At 40.2% G+C, this 24,489-nt stretch overlaps 1 protein-coding gene across 17 annotated transcripts in view; it reads left to right on the forward strand.

Moving 5' to 3' along the window:
- The first annotated feature begins 18,136 nt into the window (after window positions 1–18,136).
- LOC104437001 overlaps window positions 18,137–24,489 on the forward strand; it is an 87,967-nt gene continuing 81,614 nt past the window's right edge. The window contains exons 1-9 of one of the 17 annotated variants that reach the window (XR_005549530.1): window positions 18,165–18,270; window positions 18,904–19,055; window positions 19,155–19,260; window positions 19,536–19,843; window positions 20,531–20,643; window positions 21,333–21,440; window positions 21,572–21,751; window positions 23,163–23,278; window positions 23,778–23,972. Coding sequence is in view for 1 of the 17 variants with exons in the window: in XM_039308900.1 (XP_039164834.1) it covers window positions 19,819–19,843; window positions 20,531–20,643; window positions 21,604–21,751; window positions 23,163–23,278 (402 nt within the window). In the remaining 16 variants the exon portion in view is untranslated. The other 16 variants (XR_005549533.1, XR_005549535.1, XR_005549524.1 and 13 more) reach the window with 16 other exon arrangements.

Raw genomic sequence — 24,489 nt, forward strand, 5'->3', positions numbered from 1 at the left:
TAGTCCATGCCAATTATCACAACGAAATCATACATGGCTAGGACTATCAAGTCTATTTCCCCCTCTCACTCACTAATCACTAACTTGCAACCAGGACAACCCATCGAAGATAACACCTTATCCTTTAACGGTGTTGATATACTAACCACTAACTCCAACAACACATGACTTAATCCTATCAACTTAATGAATTGCTCAGCTATAAAGGAATAAGTTGCACCAGGGTTGAATAAAGCATAAGCAATGTGGCCATTTTGCGAAACCGTACCTGTGACCACATCAGGCGAGTCCTTAGCTTGCCCTCAAGTGATGGCGTACACCCTTCTTTGAGCTGGTGGCCTATTCAAACCACCCTGCGGGTGCATTCGAAGGCGCGATTCCTCGATTCTGACCCATCGATGGTGGCGGTGGTAACCGCGGTCCCACTTGTCTTCTGGAACAATTCTTAGCTATGTGACCCTGCTGGCCACACACAAAGCAAGCACCCGTCCTAGCTGGACATGGGGCTGATCCATGTTGTCCTCCACAGGAATGACACACTTTAAACTGGCTCGATACTGGCTTTCCTATCCCACCCTTCCTGTTGGGTGGAACAAGATATTTTCCTCTAGTCATCGGTCTCTTCCCAAACTGATTCCTATCCTAGTTAGAACAAAACCGCAACCCAGATGCGGTGACTTGTCTGCTCGATTCCTCTCAATCAATTGGGCTCATCCGTAAAACTCATTATAGTTCTTTAGGTCGAGCGGTACCAGCGGATTTTTCAACTCCGGTCAGAGGCCATCCCTAAACCTCCTTACTTTCTCCTCGGGATCCTCGATCAACCTAGGAGCATACTGTAATAACTCGGCGAACTTGGCCTCGTACTGGTCCAATCATTAGACCTTGACGAAGGCGTTGAAATTCCGCCATCTTCTATTCCTTGGCGCAGCTAGAGAAAATACTTGCCATTGAACGCTCCAAAGAAGGTGTTCCACACCGGATCCACACCTTTTGGAAATACACTTTCTCTGGTGGCCCTCCATCAAGTACTTGCATTACCCTGCAGTTAATATACTACAAGGACGACCTTCTCCTATTCAGTGTACTTCAGAAGTGCAAATGCTTTCTCCAATTCTGTGTCTAGAGGGTCGCATCCTCGGGATCTCCTGTTCCTATGAACCTCGGCAGGTTCAACTTCAGGAGCTATTCAACAAGCTTATCCATCGGTATTTTGGCAACTATGTTCCCGAGTGGAACTTCAGCAGGTGTGGCAGTGGTTGTGGCTTGATTCTAGGCCTGCTGCCCCAACAAGACTCCAATCGTTTGAAGCGCCTGGATGATCCCGTCTATTCTAGGATCACCAGGGGCAGCTACCTCAGCACCAACTGGCGATGGTGCTACTCCATTAGCGCGGCCTCAACCTACACTCTACCTTGCACCTTGGGTACCGACTCTTGTTGGCGTCCTACCCCGAGTCGCAAGGCCTACTGCCCTCTTCCTAGGAGTCCTCTGCTCCTGGTCACTCATCCCGCAGATTCTTTACAGAAACCTGTTTTCCAATTCCACACTGAATTAGATATTGAGTGGCCACACAAACAAGTTACCAATCAGCTATCAATCACATGCATCAGCAGATTAAAACGGTCTTTCCTACTAATTATCCCATGACCCATCGCACCTTATCACTCCAATCACTAACCTGCTCTGATACCACTTAAATGGGGATGTCACGCCTCGATCCTCGAGTACGCGCCATCCCTCAATGGTCGATACAAGTGTGATGTTCCCAGGTGTTGTCGCCGACCTAATTCATTTTCGTACGCATGTAGAAGCGAAACAATAAATCCCTAACAATCAACAACATGGGATAGAAAAGTAGGGCAACATTTCACAAAACCAAACTTTTATAAACAACTGGGTTTAGGTACAAAAGAGTATGGACAAAAGTCAACAAAATATCGGCTCTCAAAAGAAACTGTCTTACGACAACTAGTCGGACACATACACCAATCCTTTAGACTCCACCTCCACAGACTTCGGGCTTCGGGTCATCAACCAACACCATCTAAGGACTTGAAAAGTTAAGTCCACGACGGGGTGAGATATTGTCTCGGCAATTTCACCCCCTAAACCCCTATTAGGAAGAAAATACACCCAAGGGAGCCACACAATACAGAGAACTTACCTCGCCTTCTTTCCCTCCTGCACGTCAGCATAGTTCATATACATACAAGGCACAAAATCATGGCACACAACAAGTGAAATGCCTCACCCACACAATTGATCACAGGGGTCCCGATTATAAGGCTAAACCGTTATGACACGTCACATACCATACCACACAGTTTTGTCTCATAATTAGGCTTAGCTAACTCAACCAATTATTCCAATTGTTAATTACACCCTTCAAGGGTACGGCCAATTCTAAGTTTGGCGGTCTATTGGCGTACCCAGGCATCATCTCACCTCATTTGAGCACTGCTACATCTCTCAAAGACGGCTTTCCTGAAGGAACGTAGGTCCATAATCTATTGCGACCCGAGTTCGAAGTGAATGGGTAACGTTCGGCGTAAATGCTTGGGACGGGTTCTCTTAACCAACACACGAGCATTCAATCTCGATTTAGGACACCGTGCTTTGCACTCAAATGCCTCAATTAAAATAGTGATCCTAGCATATTTTCTTCATATTAAAAACACTCGCTGAAATTATTCGTGTGTGGATACACAATCAAGTCGATCCTTAAAATACGACACCCAGAATTTTCAGAACAAATATTGAAATTTCCCAAATTTTGGAATAAATGACCAAAAATCCAATCAAGACTCAATTTACACAAATTAACATCCAATTGCATAAACTGAATACACTACGCAATCGGCACGAAATTATGGTCACCGATTATCCCGATCTAATTTCCGAAAAAAAAATTAAATAATTACCAAAATTAATTAAATATATACAATTAAATGCTATAAATAGGAACTCAGGTCGGAAAAGCCTAATTAAATACCGAGATGGGCCCGAAAATTTCCGTACCAATCTAGATAAATAGTACATCATTTCTAGTCCTTAATTAATCTAATCTAACCACCTAACATGCAACATTGGATAATTAAATCACTAATCTAATCTAACTAACCACCTAATCCTTAATTAACTTAATCTAATTACCCCATAAGCATAATTAACCTCATAAGCAAGGTTTAGTGAGTAAACTCACTAGATTTGCGAGCCGGTGAGTCCACGGCGACGGCGACGCGGAGACGGGCGATAAACTCCAAAGCGGCGATGCCAAACATGGTCGGGAAAGGCTCGAAAAAGCCTCTCGAAGCTCTCAGCCGAGCTAAGAGGTTCGGTTCTGCTCAGCTAGTCGAGGGGCTGAATCGACAGCTAAAAGAGCTTGGGACGAGAGTCGGAGGCAGCAGCTAGTCCAGGCGGGGCTTTGGTGGGGCTTCGGTGGTGGCATGGCTTCCAGGCAGAGCTACGGTGGTCGAATGACGAGGGACACGGTGGGAGGAGCTCGGACACAGGTAGTGGAACGGCTAGCTCGCTTGGAGCTTGGGCGTGTGACGAGCGGCGTGCTGGCAGTTCGACGGGTGAGCTGTGGCTTCGGACGGCAAAAGGGGGCTGCTGCTCGATTTCCTATGGTTCTTAGAGCTCTCAAATGGCTTTACAATGGAGAAAGGTAGAGCAAGGGAGGAAGAAGGTGGCTGCTGGTCAAGGGGGTCCCATTTGCCTCCAAAGTCAAGCAAAAATATCCAATATACTCATTGGCTTGGTCCCACCAATTGACTGTCATCCTCAGCCAATTTTGTGTACACAAATCCCCCTAGAACAAGTCCCAAATGGTCCCAAAGGTTGAGGGACACGAGGGCTACGAATTTGTGCACCATTTCCCCAATTTGAATTAAATCCTCTCTAATTAACCTCCTATTGGACCTAAATTGGAGCCTATAAATCACACCAAGGTGTCTACACTCCAATTCACATTTTTCCTCGACAATCCGTCTAACTCGAATCCCAAAAACGCAATCAAAAAGGGTCCTCAAATTTTTCCAATCCAAAATTCCCTTATTTTGAAAATTCACTGAAAATCTCGAGTTGTTGAAAAATCTTCAGAAGGTGAGTCGACGGTCCTAAAATGACTCATGAAATGAGAGAACTTTTAATTTTTGAAATCGGATTCAATTTCACAGTTAATTTTGATCTAACGTGATTTTAGCGTAACCTAATCTATCAGGTAGCTTTTATGAATTTTTAGTACAATTGACCCATGGTCGATTATTTTCGAGCCACAATGTACATCTTCGACACATTGGCGACTGTCGGTTGTTGTGAAAATCTCGAGATTTCAAATACGGACACAGGGTACGAAAATGACAAAAAAATCGGTCTAGTGTCATTCGATAGAAATTTTGCAATTAGGTGGAATCACCCACACACTAATCACATACCTCTATCGAATCGACCTATCTCCGATCTCTTATCTATTTTGATGGTGTTGTAATGACCCTTGCAGACTAGTACAGTCGAGTAGTCAATTCCTGGTCGAATTCTCAAGTCTATTGTGTTAAAATCTCTTAATGGCTTCACTTGATATGCTAGTTATCCCGTAAATAATCAGCTCAGGGAAAATCACTATAGGCGCATCGATGAAAAGCCCTACTTATTCAAATGAAGATAGAACTTGAAATTCAGGATGTCACATGCCCAAAGTCTGAATCATCTTCATAAAACTCCTTGATCATGTCAAAGCCTAAAACCTTCACTTGCATTGTGGAAGGCAATGAATGCTTATGACTTAATGCATCCACCACTCGATTAAGAGTTCCTACTTTATGTTTAATAAGAAAAGTGGAAGCTTGAAGAAACTCAACCCACTTGGCATGCCGATTATTGAGCTGATGTTGAATATTTATGTACTTCAAGGCTTCATGATCCGAATAGAGACCAAACACCTTGAACAATATACAACGTTGCCAATGATCTAAAGCTCTAACAATAGTATAAAGTTCTTCATCATAAGTAGAGTAATTCTTGCGGGAACTATTCAACTTCTCACTAAAGAATGCAACATGCTTTCCTTCTTGACTAAGAATTGCACCAATTCTCACATCAAAAGCATCACGATAAACTTCGGAGACTTTATTAAAATTTGGAAGTGTAAGAATAGGAAACTCGGTTACCTTTTTTTGGGGAGTTCGAAACTTTATTATGCCTCTTTAGTCCACTTGAAATTTCCCCCCTTCAAGCATTCGGTGCTAGGAGAAATAATGGTGTTGAAATGCTCGATAAAGCGTTGATAAAATGATGCCAAACCATGGAAACTTGGAATATCATGTATAGATGTTGGTATGGGCCAACTTATTATCATTTCCACCTTCCTAGAATCCATCTTGATGCCTTCTTTAGAAACAACATAGCCTAGGAAGACAAGGCTATCGATAAAGAAGTGACACTTCTTTAAGTTAGCATATAACTTTTCCTCCCGTAAAACCTTGAAAACTTGGAAAAGATGCGCCAAGTATTGCTCCCGAGTAGAACTATAAACAAAAATGTCATCAAAATAAATAACAACAAAGATGCCAATAAATGATTTAAAGACATGATTCATAAGGTACATAAATATACTAGGTGCAGTAGAGAGGCCGAAAGGCATGACCATCCATTCATAGAGGCCATCTCTTGTTTTGAAGGTGATTTCCATTCATCTCCAGCTCTCATTGAATTTGATGATATCCACTTCAAATATCAATCTTGGCAAAGATAGTAGTGCCATGGAGTTGGTCGAGAAGATCGTCGAGTTGAGGAATAGGAAAAATAAATTTTATGGTAATCTTGTTCACTGCTATCACGACCTACCCTTGGGGGGAGGGAATAGGTTTAGGAGAAATGCCTAAAGGACGAGCCTAAGGCCCATGATTAGGTGCGGGCTCTCCCAAGCCCATACCCCGCGTGACGTTGGGATATTTTTCAGGAATTTTGCACAAAAGGAGTCGCCTCTAGCCTATTGGGGTCAGCTAGAAACCAAGTGAGGGATGGGAGTGTACCTCACTTCCTACGCGACCAGAGAATCTAGGGTCGGGGACTTGATTACACTAATTAACCAATTAGTGCCATTTCGGTACTTAATCTTGTTCATTTTAACAAAATGATTTTTTGGCAAGCAGTTTAGATTGATTTTATACCTATCTACTAACATGTGAGGTGATTACGTGGGTGCACAATCATTAAAGTAACAATCATAGCTACCAAGATGCTAATTGCCATAAAATTAAACACATGCAATTAAACATAACAAAATATACAAACTAAGCATGCAATATAATCGATATACGAGTAAATAAAAGCCTAATTACACTAATAATATAAGACATGACAATTCCTAACCAAACCCTACATTTTTATAACAATTTTCGATTTTTTTAAAATATTAATTTAATTTTTTAATTTTAATTTTAATTTTTTTTTAAATTTTTTAAAAAGGGAGCATTTTTAAATGTTTTCTGAGTTTTTAAATTTTCGGAGACTTTTTGAAATTTTATTATTTTTTGAAGTTTTTTTTATTTTTGATTTTTTGATTTTTGATTTTTAATTAATTAATTAATTTTTTTGAATTTTTTTATGTATTTTTAATACTTAATATTATTATACTTCAAGATAAAGGGTTCGGACTAGGTACACCCAATCCGGCCCGTGGACCCGACCCAAATCCGGATCCCACACTTTTGGATTTTTCGTTTTCATTTTTTTAATTTTTTTGAAAAAATTAATTATTTTTTTGTCTCTTCTCACGGCGTCCTTTTCCTCCACCACTCCCCCTTTTTCAGCGACTCCTATTCCCAAAGCCACTTTCTCTGTTTTTTTCTTTTCTTTTCTTTTCTTTTATTTTCCTTTTATTTTTTCTTTTGCCTTTTGGTCTTCTTCTTCTTCGTGCATTCTTTGCACGCCCGAAGCCACCTTCTCTCCTACACTCTTTTTTTTACCGAAGCTCATAGACTAAACCAATGCCCTTTTAAACAAGCCTCACTACCCATCCTCACCGGCGCCGACACCACTCGTTCTTGAGTCACCGCCGAGCCGACACCCACTCTCTCACCTATACGGACAAGGAGGAAGACGAGACCCAACTTGTATGAAAATAAGCCCAAATCACAACATATGGCTATGTAAACTCGATATGGACGAAACAAAAATGTGCGGAACAGCAACAAAACACATCTATGAACGACGGACACGTATAATGGACGGAGGTTCAAGAATAGTCATGCAAGCTTCACTCAGGCCTTTATACAAACAGTTCGCGAGCATTACCAAATGTTTGGATTTCCGACTCAACCAAGACTCGAAATGGGACCAGGGTTCCCGGAAAATGACCAAAAGCACACAGAGGCTTGGCTAAAGATTTACGGGTGTCGGAGGAACCAAAGCTCATGCGAACGGGTCGTCCACGAGCTCCGATCCGACGCCTTACAAAAACGGAGCATACATGAGTAGAGAAGACCTACTCGGTTCAACGAGAAGAGCTGCGACAAACAACAACTCACGAACCGACAACCGATAGCAGCCAAAACACCCCTTCGACTTCACTCTCTTGGATATCTCTCCCTTCCCCCCAGTTCCCTCTATCTCTCCCTCACTCTGTTTTGTGCTGGTGTTTTCTGTGTTACTCCCCCCGGCCACTCTCTCTCTTCTCCCTATAAATCTACAGTAGGTTCCCCTTTTTTGGCATCCCTCTAAAGCGGCTCCGGATGGCCCGCGAAACTAGTTGCCTTTCCCCTCCATCTCTACCTCAAAACTGCCATTAATTAGCCTCCTCTCCTTGCCCGTGTATGCACCTACAGCTATTTCGGTTCTTGGGGCAAGTTAGTGGCATTTTCGGCTAAGATAGCAGCAGGTTCTCTTGGGTTTTGACAATTGTAGGCGTTGCCATGCTGCAGCCGTGTGTCATTGCTTCCTTGGCTCCTCCATCGCTGCTCCTCCTGCTACTCTATCTTTTGCAGGTCCTGCGCGAAGACTAACGGAGGGAGAAGACCCTCGTTCGCGGGCTGGGTTGAAAGGGAAAAATGGTTGGGCCGGGCCCAGCGCGGGGGAGAAGAGGAAGGAAGGGCCGGGCCGGGCCAAGGCTAGATCCAACCCGGCCCGACCCTTAAGGCAATCTTTTTCTTTTTAAATAAATAAATAAATAATTTTTTGATTTTTGATGATTTTTGATGATTTTGTATTTTTTTCGACTAATTCTTAATTTTGTACACAATTAAACTCTAAATGAAATCATAAAATTTAGGTGTCAACAACTGCTTTACTATCGATGCACATACACCAAGACCCATCCTTCTTTGGCACAAGAAGAGCAAGGACAACACATGGGCCCATGCTTTCTCTCACCATTCCTTTAGCCACGAGTTCACCCACTTTGTTGAGGCTAACAATACAACTTAGATGGGGTGAATAGGTTGTTTTCGAACTTTGATGATCTTTTGCGGAAATTAGCTAATTGTTTAGTAAAGATCATGTCAGCCTAATGTTTATGAAAACACTTACCAACTGTATGCCAATATATGTAATAAGATGGAAAACAGTGGGACACGAAGGGTTATAGTGATTTGGCTTTATTGTTAAACTTACATCCACTCTTCAAACTAACATCCTCAAGACAGACTGGATTCCACTAACAATTTGCTTGAAAAGTTACAACCCGCTAGCACTAATCCTTTACATGATAGATCACACTATCTGGATACAGTTGCCGCTCTTACACTTGTACACTTAATTCTTAACACAATTGTTAAACAACATGACAATCAAAATGGTAAAACAGAAATTTTTCAGTTGAGTACAATAGTATGTAAACTATTTAATCTTTTATGTGTTGCACCCTCCTTTGGTTCCTCGAGACCTTCTCTTTTATGCTCTTCCTCAATCTATCCATTGAGGTTGGTTTAGAAAGGTGAGTGACCATTGGAGAGTTTACCGTTGAGTTGCTGTCCAAGAAGGTACTACCCATATAGCTCTTTTTCTGGGATTTCTACAGATTAACCAAAAATAGCAATTGTTGTTGTTTTCTCACTGTAGTTTCTGACTGACCTATCAGACAACCTAGTTACTCTACTACATGTTTATTATGATTTTGTTGCTGTGCTAATCTAGATCTTTCAATGGCTCTTTAGCTAACCCAACAAACATCATCTAATGTACTTGGTTGTTACATTACCATCAACTTAATCTTTACTACTTCAACATAAACATCATCAGTACTTGATCTTTTTGGTTGATTGGTGTTGTTTGCTAAAACAACACATTTGCAAACTTCTTTTCAATGGATTACATCATGGATAGTGCTTAGTCCTTTGGTCCAAATATATGCATATAACATAGTACGTAATATACTAAAGAAAGTTTGGGCATCATCAAAATCTCTTGAGGATGTTTTCTCCAACAATCTCCCTCTTTTTGATGATGATAAAACTATCCAGTAGATGTGAAGGAATAATAAAATTGGTTTGAAATTATTTGCATAATCTAAAAGTAGGATCTCCTTAGAATGTTTTGTATAATATATTTTGAAGATACATATTCAGATGATCTTTAGTAGGATAGGATGTGATTATATAAAAGATCTTCTTCCTAGAGTGTGTTATCATTTAATTTTAGGGATCAAAGGATAACAGTTGGTTGCTCCCCCTGGCTTGATGATGCACTCATATGCTCCCTCTGTCTTAGTGAGCAGTTCAATTTCCACGTCAGTTGGTTCCAAGAAAAAAATTATGAGAGAGATACTTAGCAGGTGATCATATCCAATATTTTCAAGGAGTTATTCAACAACATTAGCATATTCAACGTCATTAGCAGAAAATGTTTGGAAGCAAATGTTTAGGCGAGGCGTAATTTTTCATATCAAGTAACTCTCCCTCTCTTTATCATCAATAAAAAAGATGTGCATGAGTTAAAAGATCAGTTTCATGGATGGCAGGAGATAATTCGACACAAAAAGTTAGACCTAAGCAACGAATTGAAATAGATAAAACAACAGGAGCAAAATAGAGCACATGAAAATTTGAAACAATTTTTAGGTGTGAGGATGTTTTTGCTACTAAGAGGAAGTGGGTTTTCCTAGTTTGGCGGTCTCTGGTTTAAGGCGTACAGGGTTGTAGCAATCTAAAGTGAGAATAGTATGCTTGATCTTAACCATAAGTGAGAGAAAATAGGGTCTTCTTGATCTCTGTAACGTCTACTTACATTTGGTTAAGATTGGCAGGAGAGGCAGGCGTGTTCACAGCTGGTGAATGTGATTTCTCTAGACAAGGTGGACGAGGGGCCTTGGTAGGTGCTGAAGCCTTAGCATGTTTGTTCTTTTCTAGTTTAGATAGCTCAGTAAGTCATTCGTTGAGCTTTGCCACTGTTCTATCATGGTCACCATAATCAATGGGGATGATCTCTCCCTTTTGATTGACCCATCCTCCATGCGTCATCCGAAGCATCATTTTGTCCGACGTTTTCTTTCCAATCTCCACATTTGGCATGACAGGATATGAGACTTCAGAGTTGTCTATCTTGAGATACTTCAAGATTCTTGTCACCAAAGCACCGTAGGGTAGTTTCCCTATCTTTCTCTTATCTATTCGGTACATGTGGATAAAGATCATGTGGGGGAAGGAAAACTCTTCAAATTTGGTCAAGATGGCCCAGATCACTCTTACCTCATATCGAGAGATGTCGTTTGTAAAAGATGTTTTCGGATGGAGGCAGAGAGTAGGGATCTTTTGAATGGAATTCATTTTGAGAGGGAGGAGACATAGCAGACAATTTCTCTGCAAGTGCGAGCAAAAATGGGCGTTTCTAAAAAAAAATATGTAGGCCTCATCAGGCTCTACTGGAATGCACTTAAAAACATTGTATTTAGTTTGGATGATTTCAGCCAATTCATCTAGAGACACAACATTATTTTGTCAGCGAAAAGTAAAAACAAAGGAGTCTCGGTTTGGAAAATGCAGGTTTGAGTAAAACATAGCCACGAGTTTAGGATGAACCTCCTTTTTCATAGAGCAAAAGTGTTTGAGTCGCAAGGCTTCAAAAGGCTCAGATAGAAAAATCCCATGATTTTCTAAGAAATCAAAATCAACATAACAATGAGGAATGATTTCTCCATCATTGACGTGATGTTTTGCATGTTCATGTTCCAGTGAAAGAAGGAAATCGGAGTCAAAGTTGGGATCTTTTTTAAAACCAAGAGTGGGTTCAAAATTTTGAAATACCTGATCGTCGTCATCTTTACGATGCTTGTCTCCAGAGGCTTCTCCTGTTTCCTTTGTGGCTTCACTTCTCTCTGGCTGTGAGGTGATTGGCTTAGGGATGACTTCTGCTACTTCAATAATTTGCTTTCCTTTGTCTTTGGAAGCAGCAAGTTCAAAGGTACCTTTCTCTTTGGTTGAGGATTTCTAAGGAGACGGTTTAGAAGGCTGAGATGGCTGGGATGGTTGAGCAGTTGAGTGTGATGGTTCAGTGGTGGCTTTTTCTTATGCAGTTAGTGCTTGTTCGAGCTGTAGAGTTTGTGATCTTGTAGTTTTGAACTTGAGGAGTTTTTTTAGCTTCGATCCATGGGTCTCCATGAGAGTGGCGAGACTTTTCAATAGATCTCCTGGGAGTGATTGGGCAGGAGCTAATGGAGATGGAGTGGCTGTAACTAGTGGTGCCATGGGCGGTACAGCACCTGTATCTTTTTCTACAGGTAGTCGCGATTCAGGGGTTTTTCCAACAGGGTTTCTTTTTCTGTAGCTGTGGATAGTGGAGTGCTAGTAGCGGTTGATCCTTTAGCTTAGGCCACACTCTAACCTTGAGTGGCTTCCAACAATTTCTCATGTTGGGTGATTTCCTCCTTAGAAGTTTTGGATGTTTGGCCAGTGGTTTGTGAGGATTTCCTTATTACTTTGGAAGAGGGGCGAGCTTTGGGTGCCATGGGTTTGAGTGAAAATGTGTTTGTGTGTAGAAGAGACGAGAGGTTTGAGCAGTGTTATAAAATAAGTACGAGAGAGATAGGTATGAGCAGTGAGTAAAAAGCAAATACTAACCCATTATAAATAGGAGCAAAGTATTTCACGGCAAGAGAGAAAATATTAGCCGTTGTTTCTTCAACGGTAACTTTTCTTATCCATAAATATTTTGTATGCAAATTTTACCGATTAAATATGGAGTAAAATTAAGTGTACAAATTCTGCTGCAATAGTCGCATCAATTCTAGATAAGGTATAGATGGTCAGAACGACAACAATTGCAGTGTATGTAATGGTACTTTTTTGAATTAATACAGTAGGTGCAAACCTGTTGTTCTCTTCATACCCGATGTTTTTGACAAAATTGATACATTATCATGAATGTTGTCATTCCAGAGCATTGCATATTCCTAATTCACCATGTATATATCCAAAGGCTGGCTTGTCCAATGGTTTGGTAGAAATATTTGCTAGCTGCTGTTTCGATTCTACAAACTTTCTCATATCTATCCAACTTGATGTAGGTGTCTCAATTTTCTTGCATCTTTCCAGACCAAATTTCTTTACTATTTCTCTTGCGTACTTCTCTTGATGTATGAAGGTGCCTTCAAGAGATTGCATAATTTCAAGTGCAAGGAAGAAATTTAGTTCGGCTCATCTTGAACTCACTTTTCATCATTTTTGCAAAATTCTTGCTCAGTATGTCATTAGTATATCCAACAATTATATCATCAACGTATATTTGAACGACAAGTAGATCTTTACATTTTCTCTTAATAAAGAGAATGGTGTCTCCATTACCCTTTTCAAATTCATGATATGTCAAGAAACTATTTAATTTTTCATACCAGGCTCTTGGTGCTTGCTTTAGTCCATATAATGCCTTCTTGAGTCAATAAACATCATTAGGTCTCACTGTTTCTTCAAAACCTGTTTTGTCAAGCTTTTTCTAAATACCCATTTGGTTTCTATTACAGTTTGATCTTTGGGTCTTGCCACTAGTTCCCAAACATCGTTGACTTTGAATTGATGTAATTCTTCTTGCATGGCTTCAATCCAACTTTCATCCTTGAGAGCATCTTCGACTTCCTTAGGTTCAAATTAAGATATAAGAGATTTAATCATACCTTAAGAGATGATCTCATTTTGATTCATTCATTCACCTTTCCTATTATTTGTTCCTTAAGATGCTCAATCTTGAATCTCCAATCTTTGGAAGATTGACCTTGATTTCAAAGATCGACTGAGGATTGTGGTTGCTATTGTTTGTGAGCAACCGGTGCAAATATATGGATGACGTCTTCATAGTCACCAGTCTGTACTCCTTTTTGATCATCCATGAATTTCAGGTTTATGGATTCTTTCACTACCTTTGAATCTTTGTTAAAGACTTGATAGGCTTTACTCATCGTTGAATATCCAAAATAAAAAATAAAAAAATGCCTTCACTAGCTCAGGCATCAAATTTCCTGATATTGTCATTTGCATTCTTTAAAATGAAACATTTGCATCCGAATACATGGGAGTAATGCAAAGTAGGTTTTCTTCTTTTATATATCTCATGTGGAGTTTTTTCTACCATAGGTCATAGAGTACAACATGAGGTGGTAATAGCTTCAGCCCATAAATAAGTAGGTGCATTACTTTCGATCAGCCTCATCCTTGCCATTTCTTACAATGATTGATTCTTCTTTCAACTACCCCATTTTGTTAAGGAGTGTAAGTAGTGAAAAAATTATGTTCCACTCTATTTTCATCACAGCACTCAACAACGCTTTGGTTGTCAAATTCTCCTCCATGATTAGTTCTGATGGTGGTGATGCGGTATCCCTTCTCATTTTGAACTTGTCCAGCAAATTTCTCAAAAAAATGAATTGCCTTATTCTTGTATGATAAAAATATTACCCAAGTGAATCTTGAGTAGTCATCTACTATAACCAAACAATATTTCCTTCCTCCTAGATTGGTTGTTCGTGTTGATCCAGACAGGTCCATATCCAATAGCTACAAAGATCTGTTAGTAGCAATAGCTTTGGTAGATTTAAAAGATTTTCTTACCTTTTTTCCTAGTGTATATGCATTATGTGACATCCTGAAATTCAAGCCCTATAAGGGATGAGTGAATGTGAATTTCGTCAATGCATTGTTGGTTAATCTCACTTGGAATTGATCACTCCTGAGATACTGACCTTGAGGGGAAAGGCTAATGAGGACAGAACTCGTGCGACTAAAGGACTCGACTTGGGAAAACGACTTGACCGTGAGAATTACGTGAGGACAATCCTGTAGATAGACAGGCCGATTTCAAGGACGACTAGAAGTTGATTCGTGGACAGAACATAATGGAACGACGGGTGATTCCGTTTACCGTTGTCAAACCCGCGAACGTGAGGAAGTGGGCCGAGCCAAGCCAGTGTGGGCCTTAGGCCCAAGGTGGGACAGCCACCATAATGGGCCTAAGTCAAGCAAATGAGCCCATTGGGTCAAACCAACTATTCCTTCTTCTAAGCCCTTTAATAAACCTTAAGCCCATTTGAGCCCAATCAAGCCCAACCAATTCCTAGGCCCATTCCTGTTCATTTCTAAGCCCATTTCTTAGGCCCGGCATTCATTTTCAGCCCAAGGACAGAATGGTAATTGTGCAATGTGAAATGACCAAAATACCCCTAGTTGTAAGGAGAAAAAGGCTAGAGAAGAGAGAGAAGATGATGTCACCATGCATGGCAACTTGAAGCAGCCATTTAATGGCCTTAATGAGGAGTACTTTGATCCCTCACTTCACTCTCTCTCTCTCTCCCATTCAGCCTCCAAACCGGACGAGCTCCTCTCTTCCTCGTTTTCCCTCTCCTCTAGTTTCTGCTCCAGCTGACCCTTTGGTGAAGAATCGAGTCAAAAGTGGTCTTCCAGGTGAATCAGCCAACGATCCACCTATCACCACGACCGGGAGAGACAGACCGTTCCAACGAGCCCAATTTCGTCCCGAATAGAGCTGCCGACTGGCCTGGACGCCGCCGTGAAGGAACCGGTCGCCGGTCCGTCGGTCCGCTTGTAGCCTGCACTGTTTCGCGTTTTCGGCCATTTTTCTCCCATTCCGGTCCTTCCTCTGCCCATCCCAACCACCCACAAGATCCCCAAGACCCCCGGGAGCCGCCGGTTGCCGGCCAAACTGTGACACCCCTCAACGGCCCCCGAACCGTTAGGGTCGCCACAATTCGATTACCATTCACTTGACCTGATAACATGTCACTCTGTACCATTTCAATTGCAGCGGGTCCATACAACCATAGGGGTTTACATCTTTTAGATCGGTCCCTTGCGCAATTCATTTACAAAAGCACATCCAACAACTCATTTCCTTATATTCAGAAAACGATGTACACCAACTAAACATTTATAGGTAAAAGCCGTACACTTTTATTTACTTAAACCAGATGAACATTATTCATCGGTACATCAAAATGCCATGGTTTTCTATACTTGGCTATACTTCAAAAGATGACCAACATCTCCTCCAACAGTCGTATACTTAAAGTCCATCGATCAATGTCGGCGTCCAAAAGTTCCTTCCTTTTCTATCCTCTTCCTCGCGGTCATATCCAACCACTTGATCCATCTACTGGTGGCAGTGGCAGTAGAGGTATCTTATCTATTCTGAAATGTTAATCCCCAAAAGGGGTGAGTACAACCACTCAGCAGTAAAGATCCACTAATCTACCCATTGCGTCACACAGAACAATCAAAGTATCATAACAAAGCACATATCATTCATGCATTCAAGCATAACTTACCTTGCAGCCATGCATATGTCATCATACCATATGTGCATATACCATCATGCACTCATCATCAAGCATTCATGCATATATTGCCATGCTATATGTGCATATACCACCATGCACTCATCATCAAGCATTCATGCATATCCATGCCATAGGTGCATATACCACCATGTAGTCATGTATATCCCACCATGCCATCGTGCATATACCACAATGATTCATATCATCCATGCTATCAAGCATACATCACCATGAGATCCATTCATGACTTCATGATCGCATTTTCAATATCAAATAGCATTAATTTATTTTCATAAGCAGATCATGCATCATGCCATATGCATACACCCATGCACATGATTCATTTTCAATTCTTATCTTTTACAAGGATCTCATCAATTTTTCTTTCCAGGGACCAATATTTGCCTCCGCCCTTAATATCTTTAATTGATAAAACTCAACAACCCGTCATGTGTAACCTTAGACAATACCAACAAAAATTAATTATATTAATTAACATTGATTTGAAATATAATTACATATTTGTGCCTATTTTGATTTTTGTTAATCTAGCCGGTTTATGGCTTCAAGTTAATTTCTCCCCATGTGAAAGTACGTCTTTTGAGCAATTCTTGTTATATCTGTCTATCAAATCTTCTTTCATGGAGAAAAAAGATCCCACATAGTGACTTGTGTTGTACATAAATACTAAAATGCTGAATTCATTTTAATCTTAGAGTAATGGATATAATCTATGAATTGCTCGACTTGTTGCATGAAATATTTAATCATTATAATGGTTGATTATGGAAGTCACTATATGATGCAAATATCAATTATAATGTTATGAGGGGAATAAAACATTTCTGATGGCATTAAATTTTTTTGGAATACAAAATTCTTAATTTTTTTTTTTTGAAGTCACTTTAATAAATTGCTTTTCATAATTAAACTACACGTTTCTTACTATTGGAGTGTCTCTTTGATAATAAAATTTGCGCATGTCTAATCAACGGCATCACCATAGCTCTTAAAAACTGAATATATTTTCTTTTTGAAATTTTATCTGAAAATAAACATGGTTGGCACTTGTACATCCCAAACATTCTTTTTGCGATGGATATGCTTTAAAAAAATCAATATTGTTGTGTACTTTGAAAAAAAAACATTTAAAATTAAATAAGATAACTATGAAAGAGTAGTGGAGTACGGATATTATTTTTTTTAGGAATTTTAAAGATTCTTTGAAAAAAAGAAAGGAATAGTGTGAAATCACATATTGCTATTGTCCACTTTCATTGAAGTTTCCTTTATTTCTTTCAGATGGCAACCGAGTTGAAAGTTCTCAACCTCTCGTATTGTAAATATTTGAGAAACACTCCTGACTTGTCTGCTTTCAAAAGCTTGGAGATCTTGGATCTTGATCATTGTGAGCGTCTAGAAGAAATCCATCCTTCTGTATGCTATATCAAGACCCTTGTCTATTTGAATGTTCGTGATTGTCTTGAACTAAAGAAGATACCAGCAAGCTTTACCAAAAAGAAGAAGAAGAAGATACCAGCAAGAGTAGGGAGAAAGGAAGAATCAAGGGAGCTTCTATGTTACGATAAACCTGCTCAGCTTCCCGAATCCATTGGTTCCCTTGAGTCATTAACTAAGCTATGCTTAACTCATACATATATTAAAGAATTACCCGAAGTCATTGGTTCTATGAAGGCACTAGAGTTTCTTGATGCCCATGAGTGTTGGTCATTAGAGCACATACCTAGCTCCATAGGCAATCTAGCATCTCTGTCTTTCCTTAAATTGTGTACCTGTAAGATGTTGAGAGAGATCCCCGACTCGATTGGAATGTTACAATCGTTGGTTAAGCTAGATTTATCATGGACATCGATTACAAAATTACCAGAAAGCATTGGGAATTTGCAAAATTTGAGGAAATTAAAGATGGTGGAAGTTCCAGTGACAGAATTGCCTAGTACCATTGGAATGCTGGCGAAACTCTACCGGTTGGACGTAGCGTATTGCGAATATCTGGAAGGACTGCCTAGTAGCATAGGCGAGCTGGTTTCGCTATCCAAGCTTCATTTAGGATGTACGGGCATTCGGGGCTTGCCAGAAAGTTTTTCGAAGCTCTCTTCTCTCCGGCGTATGTACGTTTGCGGTTGCAAAAACCTTCGAGAAATACCGGAACCGCCGCCCTTGAGCCTAAAATCTCTGGAGAGACCCCAATTGATATGCGACTATTCCCTCAGGCCAAGAGAAGGCACCAACTGGGACCTTGAATTAAACTTTGATTGGCCAATGAGCTCAGGCGAAGAAGAAGACCCTCTCTCTGATGAGGCAGCGAACACGACCATTGCAAAATCAAGCGAAGAAGGAGACCCCCTCTCTCTCTCTCTCTTGGCCGTATAAATTTCGGTGACTGAATACGACCATTGCAAAATCAAGCGAAGAAGGAGACCCTCTCTCTCTCTCTCGCTCTCTCGCCGAGCTTGTAAAAGCCCTAGCTGAAGGTAGGCCGCTACCACTTAGCTTTATTCTCTTCTTGATTGAGTGTTTCGGTTCGTATTTGCTTTCTCTCTTGTGTACGCTCTCGCGTGTTGTTGGGGTAGTAGCTGTCGTCGTCGTCCGTCTAGTGGAAGGTTTTGGATGTAATGAGACGGCTCTCAAGCGGCGGCTTGGGGGGCGGGTTTTGTTTTGCGCTGGGTCGTGTTTGGCGCGGTGATCTTTAAAAATAGTTCGGTGGCTGTGTCGTTCCAGTTTCATGCTCTGGCTGGTGATTAGGGATTCTTCTCCGATAGTTGCTCCTATTTAATGATAAACTTGCCTTTGGAGGCATGGTCCGCCTCGTGGTGTAAGCCTATGTGCAGTGCCGTGTGCATGTGATGGCAAACTGTTGGTGGTCGAAGCCGGAGTGTATTGGTAGTATTGACTAATGGAGGTGGTGGTTTACGGTGGTTGTGCGGAGGTTTTGACGAAAATGATGGCAGAAACCTATGCTTGAACAAGCTGAATTTGCTTACTTTTCCTGATTGCTTGAATTGGGGTTTTTATTGTTCTGGGATATTGCAACTGTAATTTTATCTTTTGTCTGTTCTCATATGATTGCTCGAAGGAATTTAATGATTGACATGTCAATTATTAAGGAATCTTATGGAGGCAAAGTACAAAACACATAGGCAAAGGAAAGTGGTCATTCTGGACTTGTGGCGTTCTGGATCCCCCAAATTCGTCAGGTTCTTTCAGGCTAATCATCAGGTGTGAATTTGATATGCTGCAGGGCTGCAGGGCTGCAAGAGTGAGTTCATAGTTTCATTCATATTCATTTCAAGTTCTTGATCGATTGCTTGTGTTGAGTTTGATATTAATAAGATTCACACCTTTTTTCTTGTCACAGTGTGATTTACACTTCCACTCATTTGTCATTCCAATGGTGGGACTTTTTAGCTACACCAATGAGGATTTGTTCTACTGATACTCTATTTCGACTTTCCAGCATGCAGGTTTTTGTCTTCTGCCACGTTCTAATTTTTCTAATAATCTTGGTCTTCGTGATACCAGAACAAATAGTAAATATGAGAGCTGAACCATCTATTTATTCCAAAGAAACTTAAGATCTATTACAAGTTTGAGCAATGTTATCTATATGAATCATGCTGGAATTATGAGAAGAAGCATTTTCACAAGTTTATTCACTTTATGATAGGTAGCAACATCTCACGATCTATCAATAATCCACCCATATCTAGTAGAAATAATGATCACATGTGTAATGAAGTCATGAACAGGATTAGCAGTGTTACACAAAGATATGAAGCGTCACTTCCAGGTGGTGGTGGAGATGGAGTGGTCCCGGTGGTTGGGGCTGGCAGCTACCAGACGGACGGAGTTTTGGCATTAGTTAAGACAAAACGTTGATTAGGCGTTCCCAGGTTCTCCAGAGGCAAAGGGTCAGTGGATCCTTCAACTTTGAAGATTCCGCGGGAAACAAATTGCTGTGAGTCGCGAGAATGTAGTTGAGATTTGCAGGACCTTTCGAGTTCGAAACATCTGGGGCTATCATGTGTTGCCAATCACAAGAGTCTGGTAAATTTGAATATCTCTGGTTCCATGTCCATTCAATCAATTGTCCTTTCAAGTTTAAAAAGAATCGAAGAGAATCAGATGCTGCCAATTGCGTGAATTTAGTCGAAGTTTGAGGCTTTGACCCATTTAGAATATCTGGAAACATTCTATCTCTCTCTGGATGCACGTCCATTGAAATATTCCATGCTGCAAATTGCCGAAATCTAGTTGAAATTCATGGTCTTTACAGGTTGTATTTATTGGCAAGATCGAATCTCTCTGGGTGCACTTCTTTAAAAGATTTCTAGACTTCTCCAGTTTAAAGACTTCGAATTGCACGCTGCAAACTGCAAGAATCTAGCTGAAGTTTGAGACCTTGATTGATTAATTAGAATCTTTGAGAAGGTTTTATGTCTTTAAATGCATGTCCAATTAAAAGATGACCAGACATTTCAATCCATTGAAAGATAAATAGACCTTTCAAGTTCAAAATGTCTAAAGCATTCTATGCTGCAGATTGCAGGAATCTAGTTGAAATTCATGGCCTTGAGAGGTCGATTATTTGTAAGATTGGATATCTCTAATTGCACGTCCATTGAAAGATAACCTTCTAGTTTGAAGAATTTGGGAGATTTCATGTTGCAAACTGTAAGAGTCTGGTTGAAATGTGGCCTTGACGGACTGTATTTTTTTTTTTGGTAATATTAGATATTCGTGGTTGCACTTCCCTTGGAAGATTATTGGATCTATCATGCTTGAAAACCCTGATAATACTGAACATCAACCACTGTGAAGAGCAAGATGATATTCAAAGCCTAGAGGTATTCTCATCCTGCAAAAGTTTGTGTATTCAAGGATGCAAGTTGTTAGAGTTCCTAGATGCTTGGAAATTTGAAGATTTAAGGAACTTGATAGTGACAGCTTGTTGGGAACCATCTGACATCTCAGGGCTCAAAGGATTGAGATACCTATAAAGTATATAGATTTCATGATGCTAGTCAATTGTCGCACGAGACTGCGACAAACTAATTGAGCCTGGAGGGCTTGGAGACTAGGAGCTCCAGAAGCTTTAGACATTTTTAGATGCAAGCCAATATGTGAATTGTCTTGAGCTTTCCTCATATGGAATATGAGAGCAATTGTTATGTCAGGTATTCATGAGATCACATTCTAGTGATAGTTTGATATTTGAGATGACCCCTGTCCTCTAATAAGGCAAAATCTTAGATGACAAAATCATGAATGAAGCTGGCAGTCCTGGTGAATCATCTGTGAGTGATTATTTTTTGTACATTACTGAGTGATTCGTGTTTTTAGTTGGAATGAAATCTTTCTCTTGATCATGAAAGGAATGTAACTGTCAGCCCTTGTTGGAGGACTAGATCATAAGAGTGCCTTTTGAGAAAATAATTGGTCATTTATTATCCACTATAATCGCAGGTCATCTATAACTTGTTTTGTTTACATGGCGAGCTAAACTTTTATCTTCTGTTGATACTTATGATGGCAGGCACACTGGCTTATATGTGATATTAATACGGTTGAAATTACAGAATGTTGAAAGAACAAGCAGATCTTTAAGAAAATCCCTTTGACCTAGTCATCTCAGTTTCTTAAGGTGGAGACTGAAATCCCACACTTAGGAATGACGTGAATTTGCTTGCTTTTCATGATTGCTTGAATTGGTTTTTTTGTTCTACAATATTGTGACTTAATTTTCTTTTGTTTGTTCTCATATGATTGCTCAAGGTAATTTGGTGATTGACATGTGGATTATTAAGGAAGCTTCTGGAGGCAAAGTACAAAAACACATAGGTGAAGGAGAGTGGTCATGCTGCTGGACTTGTGGCACTCTGGATTCCCAAAACTCATCGGGTTCTTTCAAGCTAATCATCAGGCATGAATTTGATATGCTGCAAGGTTGCAAGAGTGAGTTCATAGTTTAATTGTCATTTTAAGTTATCAATCAGCTGTTTATGTGTTGAGTTTGATCCTACAAAGATTCACACTGTTTTTCCTGTCACCACGTGATTTACTCTTCTGCTAATTTGTCATTCCGATGGTGGGGTTTTTCGCTATGCCAATGAGGATTTGTTCTGCTGATGCTCTATTTTGACTTTCGAGTATGCAAGTTTTTGTCTCTTGCTGTGTTCTAATTTTTCTAATAATCTTGATCCTCATGATATTGAGACTGCAAATAGAGCTGAACTTCAAAATCTTGAGGGTTTCATGTTGAAACGTGGCCTTGACAGGCTGGATTTTTTTGGTAATATTGGATATTCATGGTTGCACTTCCCTTGGAAGATTGTTAGATGGATCGTGCATGAAAACCTTGAAAAGGTTGAAACATCAACCACTATGAAAAGCTACATGACATCGAAAGCCTGGAGGTATTCTCATCCTGCAAAAGTTTGTGTATTCAAGGATGCAAGTCTTTAGCAAAATTCCCTGATGTGTTGAAATTTGAAGATTTAAGGAACTTGTTAGTGACAGCTTGTTGAGAGCTATCAGACATCCCAGGAATCACAGGATTGAGATACCTATAAAGTATAGAGATTTCATGATGCTCATCAATTGTTGCACTAACTAATTGAGCCCTAAGGGCTTGGAGACTAGGAGCTCCACAAGCTTTAGACATTTTGAGATGCAAGTTACTAAAGCCAATATCTGAATTGTCTTGAGCTTTTCTATAGAACAGTAGTCATGTCAGGTTTTCATGAGATCACATTCCGGTGATAGTTCGATATTTGAGACAATCCCTGTCCCCTAATAAGGCAAAATCTTAGACTTGATAAAAACATGAATGAAGCTGGCAATCCTGGTGATTCACCTGTGAGTGATTATTTTTTATACATTACGGAGTGACTCATGTTACTTAGATGGAATGAAATCTCTCTCTACCATGGTAGGAATGTAACTGGCAGCCCTTGTTGGAGGACTAGATCATAAGATTGCCCCTAGAGAAAATAATTTGTCATCTGCATCCACCATGATTGCTCAATCTCAACGTGATATCGGGAACCAGACTTTTAGATTAATAATCTCCTTTTATGTTTTGTATCTGAAGGCTGTTCTACTTGCTCGCAGGTCATCTATAACGTGTTAGTTTTGTTTAAAGAACAAGTAGCTCTTTCAGAAAATCCCTTTGACCATAGTCATCTCAGCTTCTTAAGGTGGACGATTGAAATCCCACACTTAGGAATGACGTCAATTTGCTTGCTTTTCCTAATTGCCTGAATTGGGTTTTTATTGTTCTGGGATATTGCAACTGTAATTTTCTCTTGTCTGTTCTCATATGATTGCTCGAAGTAATATAATGATTGACATGTCAATTATTAAGGAAGCTTCTGGAGGCAGAGTACAAAATCACATAGGCAAGGAAGAGCGGTCATGCTGCTGGGCTTGCGGCCCTCGGGATCCCCACAATGCATTGGGTTCTTTCAAGCTAATCATCAGGTGTGAATTTGGTATGCTGCAGGGCTGCAGCAGTGAGTTCATAGTTTCATTGTCATTTTAAGTTCTCGATTGACTGTTTGTGTTGAGTTTCATCCTCACAAGATTCACACCATTTTCCCTGTCACTGCGTGATTTACTTTCTGCTCATTTGTCATTCCAAAGGTGGGACTTTTTAGCTATGCCTATGAGGATTTGTTCTACTGATGCTCTATTTTGACTTTCCAGTATGCAAGTTTTTGTCTCCTGCCACATTCTAATTTTTCTAATAGAGCCAAACATCCGAATATGGGAGCGGAACCATATATTTATTCCAAAGAAACTCTATGATCTATTACAAGTTTGAGCAATGTTATCTATATGAATCATGCTGGAATAATGAGAAGAAGCATTTTCACAAGTTTATTCACTTTATGATGAGTAGCAACATCTCACGATCTATCAATAGTCCATCTATATCTAGTAGAAATAATGATTTCATGTATAATGAACTCATGAACAGGACTAGCAGTGTTACACGGAGATATGAAGTGTCACTTCCAGGTGGTGGCGGAGATGGAGTGGTCCCAGTGGTTGGGGCTGGTAGCTACAGGGATCCAGCTAGACTGGAGTTGGGGGCAGTGTAATTTTCACTGACAGTGACAGCTAATTTTTGGCCTTGAGAGCAACGATCACTGTTAGCATAGGTGTAGACAGAGTAAGACTCGCAGGCACTGTCGAGGGAAATGTTGGCTGGTCCGTTGGTCAGTGTATGAACATAGAAGCACTGTGGCAGTTATTATTATCACCATTTGACATGTTGACGACATCATGCGACCCTGCTTTGAAGTAGAACACTGCAAAAATAATGGAAGATCATTGGCATTAAAAGAGCGAAGGTCAAGATTGATTTTTTGGCCCCTAAAGCTCAAGATTGATTGCACATAAGTACATGCATGCAATTGTGTGCAATTTAAACCGGGAGATTTTACTAACAGAGCTTCTGTAAGCTGGAAATTATGAGAACCATTTTTCGCTTATCTTGATTTGTTTTAGCTTTCCAGCATTTATGCTCCAAAAAGAATGGGACATTGAGTTCTCTTCAGGAAGTTATACATAGATTTGTGTCTCTCCCCTTTGTGAGAGCTTCTCTCTTTTGTCAAGAGCTTTCCCTACATCACAATGATGTTTTCTTTCACCTATGTTCCTTCATGATCGTCACCCCCCATTCTTCT

Source organism: Eucalyptus grandis, chromosome 3 (assembly GCF_016545825.1).
Source record: "Eucalyptus grandis isolate ANBG69807.140 chromosome 3, ASM1654582v1, whole genome shotgun sequence".
Lineage (NCBI taxonomy): Eukaryota > Viridiplantae > Streptophyta > Magnoliopsida > Myrtales > Myrtaceae > Eucalyptus > Eucalyptus grandis.